General features: G+C 41.5%; 1 protein-coding gene across 1 annotated transcript; it reads left to right on the top strand.

Annotated features, from left to right (window-relative positions):
• Window positions 1–6,041: 6,041 nt before the first annotated feature.
• LOC138906131 (uncharacterized) lies at window positions 6,042–6,656 on the top strand. The gene has a single exon (XM_070194654.1). It carries the CDS (start codon window positions 6,042–6,044, stop codon window positions 6,654–6,656), a length of 615 nt encoding a protein of 204 aa, XP_070050755.1.
• The last annotated feature ends 4,891 nt before the right edge of the window (window positions 6,657–11,547 follow it).

Genomic DNA, 11,547 nt, shown 5'->3' with positions numbered 1-11,547 from the left:
CGACCTCAATTTGAGGTCTAAATCCCCAAATTTCTGAAAATTCCTAGTTTCTACCCAAAACCCCTAATTCTACCATGAAAACTCTAGGTTTTAGGTTGATAATTCATGAAATGTAATGGGTAATTGAAAGAAAATGGTTTAGAATCACTTACCAACACTTTGGTGAAGAAAATATCTCTTGAAAATCGCCTCTAGTCCATTTGATTTTTTGAAAAGTTGAAGAAATGGCTTAAGTCCCGTTTTGGGACTGTTTAATGAACTGGGCGACAGTGTTCATCGCGTTCGCGAGGACACTGTCGCATTTGCGAAGAGCAAAGTTGCCAAGCTTACGCGTTCGTGAGTCCCCCTTCACGTTCACGAAGGCTACTCCCCCTGGACTTCGCATTTGCGAGACCTTGCTCGCGTTCGCGATGAAGGAAAGACTGACCCCTCCCTAAGGTCCCTAACACTACGCGTTCGCGATGAGCTGGTCGCGTTCGCGAAGGGTTAAGCCCCCATGGCTTCGCGTTCGCGACCAAGCCTTCATGTTAGCAAAGAGTAAAAACTCACCCTGACCAACTTACCTTTCGTGTTCGGGAGAGTATCTTCGCGAACGGGAAGAGGAACATACCAGAACAGTTGTTGCAACAAAAATATCATATTTTTCAAGTCCAAAACATCCCGTAGCCTATCCGAAACTCACCCGAGCCCTCAGGGATCCAAACCAAAAATGCACACAAGTCTAAAAAACATCATACAAACTTTCTTGTGCGATCAAATTACCAAAATAACACCCAGAACTACGAATTTAGCACCAAATCCAATGAAATTTTCAAGAACACTTTAAAATTTCTATTTTCTCAACTAGACGTCCGAATCACGTCAAACCAACTCCGCTTCTCACCAAATTTCACAGGCAAGTCTTAAATATTATAATGAACCTGTGCCGGGCTCCAAAACCAAAATACGGACTCGGTACTAACAATGTCAAACATCATTCAATTCTTAAAGATATTAGATTTTTAGACTTATAATTTTCATCAAAAATTCATAACTCGAGCTAGGGACCTCCAAATTCGATTCCGGGCATACGCCCAAGTCCCATATTTCGATACGGACTCACTGGGACTGTCAAAATAGGATCCTTCCCGTTTACCAAAATGTTGATCGAAGTCAACTAAAATTAATTTTAAGGCAAAAATTCTTATTTTCATTAATTTTCAACATAAAAGCTTTCCGGAAACACGCCCGGACTACACACACAAATCGAGGAGGGTAAAAATGAGATTTTTAAGGCTTAAGAGTGCATAATCGAGTTCTAAAACATAAGATGACCTTTTGGGTCATCACAGTATCATCATGTCGGGTTGGTTTTCATGTCATTTAGAGCCCGAGAGACTGCAGATTTTGAGTGATATTTAGGGGATCGGGCTGCACGCCGTAACATATTTATTTATTTATGCCTGGATCTGGCTATTATTGCGCTTTGGTTGAAAGAGCCCCCCCGGGAGTCTACACCCCCACAGTGAGCGCGATTGATTTATATTGAAGGATGTATCTTCCTTGTGCATGGATCTTGCCCGAAACATTTATATTGAGGGATGGATTTTCCCTGGACATGGATCTTGTCCGAATCATGTATATTTGGGGATGGATCTTCCCCAAGGCTAGATTGGCCTTATACAGTACTGAGTGACTGATTGTCAGTTGATGTATATATATATATATATAGGATGGATCTTCCCTGGGCTGGATTGGCCATATACAGTACTGAGTGATTGAGTATTTTGAGAGTGTGAGTACACAAGGTTTCCATTGTGGTATATCACATACAATATATACTTTGGCATGTAGATATAGAGATGTCATATTACACAAGGTTTCCATTGTGGTATATCACATACAATATATACTTTGGCATGTAGATATAGAGATGTCATATTCCTTATATCATGCAGATTTTATCTATTTTTCCTGTACCGAGTTTAACTATTGAACTGGAAAGCATGCCTATATTTATGTACTGTTATTTTTGTACTAGACTATACCTGTTGAGGTGTTCACTACTTTCAGCCCAGAGGTTAGTCTTGTTACTTATTGAGTTGGTTGTACTCATACTACAATCTGCACCTCGTGTGCAGATACAGGTACTTCCGGATACGACGGTTGCCAGATTTGAGGATTTATGTGTTGGAGACTATCAAGGTAGCTGCTTGGCGTCCGCAGACCTTGACTCTCTTTCCTTTTAGTTATTGTACTGTTCTATATTTTCAGACAATGTTCTTATCAGTCAGACTTTGTTATTATTTAGATGCTCATGTACTCAATGACAACGGGTTTTGGGAAGTATTCTATATTAGTATTTGTGAAATTTTTATATTGAATTTATATATTATGTTTTCAAACTTTAGAGGTTATTGTCATTTATTGAGGTTGTCGGCTTGCCTAGTATTGAGATAGGCGCCATCACGACATGCAGATTTTGGGTCGTGACAAGTTGGTATCAGAGCCTAGGTTACATAGGTCTCACAAGTTATGAGTTGGTTTAGTAGAATCTTGCGGATCGGTACGGAGACGTCTGTACTTATCTTCAAAAGGCTGCCGAACCCTTAGGAAAACATTTCACTTTCTTGTATTCTATCGTGCGAATTTATTGATTCCGAAAACTAAATTTCTGTTATCCTGTTCTCTCACAGATGGTGATGACACGTACTACCAGATCATACAGTCAACCACCAGTGCCACCAGTTAGGGCCGCGAGAGGCCGGGGCCGTGGTAGAGGCTGGTGCTGAGGTAGAGGTCGAGGTGTAGCTCGTACAGCAGTTGGAACAACACCTATAGCATCACAAGTTGCTCCAACTCAGGAGCATATTCTAGATATAGCTGAGCCGACATGACCAACTCAGGTACTAGTTGTGCCTATTGTGATTTCAGGCCTTCAGGAGGCTTTAGCACAGATATTGACTGTTTGCACTAGCCTTGCTCAAGTGATTTCGGCTCAAGCCGCACCTGCCAATTCTCAGGCCAGGGGAGGTACTCATACCCCTATTGCCCATACTCTAGAGCAAGTAGTACATGGACTTCAGATACCGGGGGAACTACCAGCCCAGCCGGTTGCAACTACTCAAGCCATGATAGTCTCTATTATGGATTATGATGAACATAGGAGACTTGAGAGATTTGGGAGGCTTCGACCTCCATCATTTAGCGGTGCTGAGTCAGAGGATGCTCAGGATTTCTTGGATAGATGCCAATGGATGCTTTGTACAACGAGTATTCTAGAGACCAGTGGGGTCTTATTTACTACTTTTTAGTTGACCGGAACAACCTTAAGATGGTGGGAGACTTATGAGAGGAGAAAACCAGTTGGTGCAGCACCACTATCATGGCACGAGTTCTCCGTATTATTTTTGGAGAAGTTTGTGCCACAAACCCGCAGAGTGGAACTACGTAGGCAGTTCGAATATTTATGTCAGGAGGACTTATACGTGACTCAGTATGAGATGTGGTTTTCAGAATTGGCTCGTCATGCAGTTTTGTTGGTTCCCACTGAGAGGGAAAAGATTAGGAGGTTAATTAATGGCCTCAACCATCAGTTTCGTTTTGTTATGCCTTTGGGGAATGTAGCAAGTGCTAAATTCGATGAGGTGATTGACAATGCTCGACGACTAGAGATGGTCCGTATTCAGGAGCGTGAGGAGAGGGAGGCCAAGAGGTCTTATGGTCCAGGAAATTCCAGCGGTGTTCTTTATGGGGAACAACCCTATCATAGCAGGGGTCTGTTACACCCTATATTTTGGTACGTAAAACTGCGTCGTGAGCAAACTAATGTAGGAACAAAAATAAGATCATCTTTGAAAATATAAAAAATAAGTTAATCATGTTACCTCGGAGGTTACAAATATTGAAGATCATGAACAACAAGTACAAAGAGGGTTGGAAAGTTCAGAAGCTAAAGGAATTGAAGAAAATAATGTTTCGTCAAAAGTTGACAAGTTGGGAATGTTATTACATGTACTTTTGGGGTGAGACCAAGGTGTTTAACATGATAAAGAGCTTATGTTATGAGTTATTTTAGTCGTATGATAGTCGTACGTTATGTTTTCAAGTCAAGCGAGTGGTGGAACAAAAGTCGATGAAAGTTATCACAAGTTACGTTCATAAGTTTTACTGAAACTTTGGGTCAAATATAACTACGATTTTCTCCCAATATACTTAGAGTTATGGGGTGTTCCACCCATAAAATTAAATATCTATGAGTCTAGTTTCTAACGTATTAAACCGTTTATTAATACGATATCGGAGTAGAGAGATATGGGTATTTTTGCCAGACTGCACAGACTGTCACCTACTTGCTTAAACGAGAATCCAGAAATGGGCCAGTTCAGGTCGTCCAAAGAGGCATTTTAAAGGACTATCTAATTTATATATTAGACTGATAATAGGGCATAATAACCAGACATAAGCTCTGCAAAAATCCTCCCAAAAATTTCCCACAAACCCCAATTGATTTTCTCTCCCTTTCAAGTTCTAATTGGAGGTAAAAACTTAGAGTTTGAAAAACCAAGATAGGAGCTGAGTTATCCAACAAATAAGGTAAGTTTACTATTCTCTTTCATCCATTTGTTTCTGCTTTAAATGCATGGTAAGTCGTTCTATATTTATAAGAACTCACGGGACGGTGATCGAAAGCCGTGAGTTCGAGTTATTCACTTGTAGTGAACTATTTTGTGTTGCTGTTGGGATACGTATTTTACTACTATTTTTGTGGAGTTTTGGAGGATGAAGAGTGTGGAGAAACACCACATAAATGCAGGGTGGTGGGCTGTTCGTTCGTCGTAACATTTTCGGGTTGTTTGACACTACTACGGTGGTCATTTTGTGTATGAAGAGATTGGGTGTGTTGGACTGTTTTGTGGTATTTTGTGGTGTGTATAAGGTTGGAAAATAATGTATATATGTTGTTATTATTGTTTTTGGTATTGTTGGTGTTATCTTGAATTTGGAGGAAGTAAGGATTATAGGGGAGATGCTGCCCGTTTTAATACAAAATAAGCTTGTCGTTCGTTGTGTGATAGTTGTACCTTTCGTAACTTAATGATAGTATTATTATCGTTGTTGTAGATTAAGGTGCGAAGAGGCGAGTTAAGTCAGTATCAACAGGTAAGTATATCTCCAGATCATCTTTGACTCCCAGTTACTTTCAGTTATTATATTATCAGTTCAGTTTCAGCTTTTAGTTTTGTTACTGCCTTACATACTCGGTACATTATTTCGTACTGACGTCCCTTTTCTGGGGACGCTGCATTTCATACGTGCAGGTTCAGATAGACAGATAGGTAGACCTCCTCAATAGGTGTTTCCCGAGTTCAGCCTGATCGGTAAGCTCCACGTCTTTCGGAGTTGCCGGGTCTAGGGTTTTGTGTACATCTTATATATGTATGTATATATGTTATGGGTAGGTCGAGGCCCTGTTCTGATCATAATACATCTATTAATAAAGGCTTGTAGACATATCCTATCAGCTAGTGCAGTATGTTGGGCTTGTAGACCTGGTATGTATAATTTGTTGGTTTGTAAGCTATAGTAGTCATGACGGTTTTATATTTTGCTTCACAAAGTGTCTTGCAATGTGGCCCCATGGCCAAATTATGACATTATATGTTTAGAGTCCCTTAGTCGCAAGTTGGTACACTAGGTTAGGTGAGGCACCGGGTGCCGGTCTCGCCCCCAGGTTCGGGGCGTGACGGGGTTGTCCTTATAGGCCCGCTCAGATGGCTCGTCCAGCTCATTATGGTGCATCAGCTAGCCATGGTTCATACAGTGCTCGACAGAGTCAATCTTCTCTTAGTACACTTCTAGCTCAAAGTTCATCTCGTGCTCCATCAGTTGAGGGTTCATCTATACCAGGTCCTTCTAGTAGTTATTCTGGTTCTCGAGGTCCGTCTCAGAACTTGCCGACATTTTCAGAGAGGGGTTGCTTTGAGTGTGGAGATTTGGGTCACATAAAGAGATATTGCCCCCGCCTTGTGGGAGGTTCAACTCAATAGAGGAGTAAGGCTATGACTTTAGCACCAGTTGCTTCCCCACCCGCCCAACCATCTCGGGGTGGGGCTCAGTTAGCTAGAGGTCGCGCAAGAGGGGGAGGCCGATCGAGTGGAGGTCAGGCTCGATTATATGCTTTTCCTGCTAGGCCAGATGTTATTGCTTCTGATGCAATGATCACAGGTATTGTCTCAGTGTGCCATAGGGAAGCTTCTATATTATTTGAACCTGGTTCAACATATTCGCATGTTTCATCATATTTTGTACGTTATCTGGATATGCCCCGTGAGTCCTTAGTTTCACCTATTTGTGTATCTACACCGGTGGGTGATACTTTTATAGTTTACAGTGTGTATCGATCGTGTGTGGTAGCTATTTGGGGACTGGAGACTAGAGTTGATCTCTTATTGCTTAGCATGGTTGATTTCGATGTAATCTTGGATATGGATTGGTTGTCTCCATGTCATGCTATTCTGGACTATCACACAAAAACAGAGCGATACCGGGGTTGCCAAAGGTCGAGTGGAAAGGTTCTCAAATTATGTTCCAAGCAGGGTAATTTCTTACTTGAAGGCTCAACGTATGGTTGGGAAGGGGTGTTTGCCATATTTGGCCTTTGTGAGAGATGTTGATGCAGACACTTCTACTATTGATTCTATACCAGTAGTACGAGACTTTTCGAATGTATTTCCTACAGACCTGCAGGGTATTGATTTCGATATTGACTTGGTGTCGGTACTTAGCCCATTTCTATTCCTCCGTATCATATGACACTAACTGAATTGAAAGAATTGAAAGAGCAACTTCAGGAACTTCTTGATAAGGGGTTTGTTAGGTCTAGTGTGTCGCCTTGGGGTGCACCGGTTCTGTTTGTGAAAAAGAAAGATGGTACTATGCGGATGTGCATCGACTACAGGCAGTTGAACAAAGTTACAATCAAGAACAAGTATCCTTTGCCGCGTATTGATGACTTATTTGACTAGCTTCAGGGAGCGGGGGTGTTCTCCAAAATTGATTTGAGGTCTGGGTATCATCAGCTGAAGATTTGGGATTCGAATATTCTAAAGACAATATTCAGGACCCGTTATGGTCACTATGAATTTCTCGTGAGGTCTTTTGGGGGGGACCAACGCCCCAACAACATTTATGCACTTGATGAATAGTTTATTCCAGTTGTATCTTGACTTATTTTTCGTAGTATTTATTGATGCTATTCTGGTGTACTCATGTAGCCAGGAGGAAAATGCACAACATTTGAGTATTGTACTATAGAGGCTGAGGGAGGAGAAACTTTATGCCAAATTCTCCAAGTATGAGTTATGGCTTAGTTCAGTAGCATTCTTGGGACCAATAGTGTCCAGTAAGGGAATTAAGGTGGATCCGAAGAAGATAGAGGCAGTTCAGAGTTGGCCCAGGCTATCTTCAGCTACTGAAATTCAGAGTTTTCTCGGTTTGGCCGGTTATTATCATCGCTTTGTGGAGGGCTTCTTGTCTATTGCGGTGCCTATGATTAAATTTACCCAGAAAGATGCTCCATTCAGGTGGTCAGATGAGTGTGAAAAGAGCTTTCAGAAGCTCAAGTCTGCCTTGACCACAACTCCAATTCTAGTTTTGCCTTCAGCTTCAGGCTCTTATACAGTGTATTGTGATGCATCTCAGATTGGTATTGGATGTGTCTTAATGCAAGAGGGTAGAGTGATTGCTTACGCTTTGCGCTAGTTGAAGTCACATGAAAAGAACTACCCTGTTCATGATTTAGAATTGGTAGCCATTGTTCATGCATTGAAAATTTGGAGGCACTATCTCTATGGTATGTCTTGTGAGGTATTTACAGATCATCGGAGCCTTCAACACTTATTCAAATAGAAGGATCTAAATTTGAGGCATCAGAGATGGTTGGATCTGCTAAAGGATTATGATATTACTATTCTGTATCATCCCAGAAAAGCTAATGCGATGGCCGATGCCTTGAGTAGAAAGGCGGTGAGTATGGGTAGCCTTGCATTCATTCCTGATGGTGAAAGGCCTCTTGCAGTCGATGTTCAGACCTTGGCTAATCAGTTCATGAGATTAGATGTTTTGGAGCCCAGTCGGGTTCTAGCTTGTGTGGTTTCTCGGTCTTCTTTATATGATCGCATCAGAGAGCGCCAGTATGATGATCCCCATTTTCTTGTCCTGAAGGACACAGTTCAGCACGGTGATGCCAAAGATGTTACCATTGGAGCGATGGGATTTTGAGGATGCAGGATCGGATTTGTGTGCCAAATGTAGATGGGCTGCATGAATTAATTCTTGAAGAAACCCACAGTTTGCAGTATTCCATTTATCCGGGTGACGCAAAGATGTATCAGGACATGAGACAACACTATTGGTGGAGAAAAATGAAAAAAGATATAAGTGTTTGTAGCTCGATGTTTAAATTGTCAACAACTGAAGTACGAACATCAGAGACCGGGCGGATTGCTTCAGAGACTGGAAATTTCTGAATGGAAATGAGAGCGTATTACTATGGACTTTATAGTTGGACTCCCACGGACTTTGAGAAAGTTTGATGTTGTTTGGATAATTGTAGATCGGTTGACCAAGTCCGTGCATTTTATTCCAGTCGGTACTACTTATTCTTCGGAGCGATTGGCTGAGATTTATATCCGCGAGATTGTTCGCCTACACGGTGTGCCAGTGTCCATCATTTTAGATCGGGGCACAAAGTTTACATCACAGTTTTGGAGAGCAGTGCAACAAGAATTAGGCACACAGGTTCAGTTGAGTACTACATTTCACCCTCATACGGACGGACAATCCGAGTGCACTATTCAGATATTGGAAGATATGCTACGTGCTTGTGTTATAGATTTTGGGGGTTCTTGGGATCAGTATCTGCCACTGGCAGAGTTTGCTTATAATAACAGCTACCAATCGAGCATTCATGTGGCTCAGTTTGAGGCTTTATATAGGAGACAATGTCGGTATTTGGTGGGTTGGTTTGATCCGGGTGAGGCTAGGCTCTTGGGTACTGATCTAGTTCAGGATGCTTTGGAAAAGGTTAAATTGATTCAGTATCGACTCGCACGACGCAGTCTAGACAGAGGAGTTATGCCCACCGGAAGGTTCGCGATATTTCTTACATGGTAGGAGAGAAGGTACTACTCCGAGTTTCACCTATGAAGGGTGTTATGATATTTGGGAAGAAGGGCAAGTTGAGTCCTAGGTATATTGGGCCTTTTGAAATACTTAAGAAGATTGGAGAGGTGGCTTATGAACTTGCATTGCCGCCTAATCTATTGGGTGTTCATCCAGTGTTTCATGTATCTCTGCTTCGAAAGTATGTCGGAGATCCGTCTCATATTTTGGATTTCAGTACAGTGCAGTTAGATGGTAATTTGAGTTATGATGTGGAGCCGGTGGCCATTTTGGACCGGCAGGTTCGAAAGTTGAGATCAAAGAACATAGCTTCAGTGAAAGTACAATGGAGAGGCCTGCCAGTCAGTGAAGCTACTTGGGAGACTGAGTGGAAAATGCAGAGCAAATATCCACACCTATTTGAGGCTCCAGGTATAATTCTAAACCCGTTCGAGGATGAACATTTGTTTAAGAGGGGGAGAATGTAATGACCCGGCCGGTCATTTTGAGTATTATATCCCCGCTCCCCCATTTACTGCTCGATTTGTGCTTTACAATGTTATGTGACTTGCCAGGGTAATTGGTTTGGGTCTGGTAAGGTCTTGGAATGAATTGGAACACTTAGTTCTAAACTTTAAAACTTAAGTTGAAAAGGTTGGTTGGATGTCGACCTATGTGTAAACGACACCAGAATAGAGTTTTTATGATTCCAATAGCTCAGTATGGTGATTTTGGACTTAGGAGCATGTCCGGAAAATTATTTGCAAGTCCGTAGCTAAATTAGGCTTGAAATGGAGAAATAAGAAGTTTAAGTTTGGAAGTTTGACCAGGGGGTTGACTTTTTGATATCAGGGTCGGAATCCAGTTCTGAAAATTGTCATCGATCCGTTATGTCATTTATGACTTGTGTGCAATATTTGAGGTAAATCAGACTTGATTTGATAGGTTTCGGCATCGAATGTAGAAGTTGGAATTTCTTAGTTTCATTAAGCTTCAATTGGGGTATGATTCATGATTTTAGCATTGTTTGATGTGATTTAGAGGTTCGACTAAGTTTGTATGATGTTTTAGGACTTGTTGGTGTATTTGGTTGATGTACCGGGGGCCTCGGGTGAGTTTCAGATGGTTAATAGATCAAATTTGGACTTAGAACAATTGAAACTTGCATCTGCCTACTGATGCAATCGCACCTGTGGAAATTGGTTCGCAGGTGCGAGCTCGTAGAAGCGAGCCTGGTATCACAGAAGCATGAGGTACGTAGAAGCGGACGAAGCCTAGCAGAACCGCGACCGCAAAAATGGTACACGTATCGCAGAAGCGGAAAAGGGAAAAGGGCAGCCTCGTCGCAGAAGCGAGTCCGCAGAAGCGGACTTCTTGTATGCAGAAGCGAAGGCAGTCGCAGAAGCGGTTTCTTCACCGCAAAAGCGGAACCACAAATGTAGTTAAAAATTCCGCAGAAGCGGAACCTCTAGATATTGTACAAAAATAGAGTGTTCCGACATTTTTGTCATTTTGGACAGTTTCAACACGGGTTTGGACGATTTTTCAGAAAGAATTCACGGGAAAACTTGAGGTAAGTCACTTGTGATCATTGTTAGTCAATAATATTGGATTATCATTGAATATTTCGACTAGATTACTTGTTTTTGAGGTGGAATTAGAGGATTTGGGCCTAGGGATTTCAAAATAAGAAATTAAAATTTGAAGGTCGAGTTGATATCGGAATTTGGTATGGTTGGACTTGTGGTTTAATGAGCGTTTATATTTTGTAACTTTTGTCGGGTTCCAAGATGTGGGCCCCACAGGCAAGTTTTGAGTTATATTTAGGATTTTGTTGGAAAATTAGTGTTTTCATATGGAATTAATTCCAATAATTTGTATTGACTGAATCGAATTAATTATGACTAGATACTAGGCTTTCAGAGACCAATTCGCGAGGCAAAGGTATAGCGGAGTAAAGAATTACACGGTTTGAGGTAAGTAACACTTCTAAACTTGGTCCTGAGGGTATGGATCCCTGAATTCTGTGTTATATGAATTGTTCGGAGGTGACGCACATGCTAGGTGACAGGCATGTGAGCGTGCACCATAGAAATTGTGACTTAATTGATTCTGTGGAGTTGCATAATTAAATAAATGCCATTATCCTTATATCCTCCACGTGCTAGATAAATTGAGCTGAAACTCATATTAAAGATCATATTTAGGCTACGCGCCGATATATTTTGGGACCCACATGGGTCGTATTGCTGTTGAATTATTTGTTTAAATTTACAATTTTGTACTCAGTCACATCTATCACTTGCATATCATATCTCAGTCTCTGTTTTCATTTATTGATACATCATATCATCATGTCGGGTTGATTTTCATGTCATTGAGAGCCCGAGAGACTCGAGATTT

The sequence above is a fragment of the Nicotiana tomentosiformis genome, chromosome 2 (assembly GCF_000390325.3).
Source record: "Nicotiana tomentosiformis chromosome 2, ASM39032v3, whole genome shotgun sequence".
In the NCBI taxonomy this organism is placed as follows: Eukaryota; Viridiplantae; Streptophyta; class Magnoliopsida; order Solanales; family Solanaceae; genus Nicotiana; species Nicotiana tomentosiformis.
The sequence above is the reverse complement of the archived record's forward strand: the minus strand, read 5'-3'. Positions and strand labels throughout refer to the sequence as shown.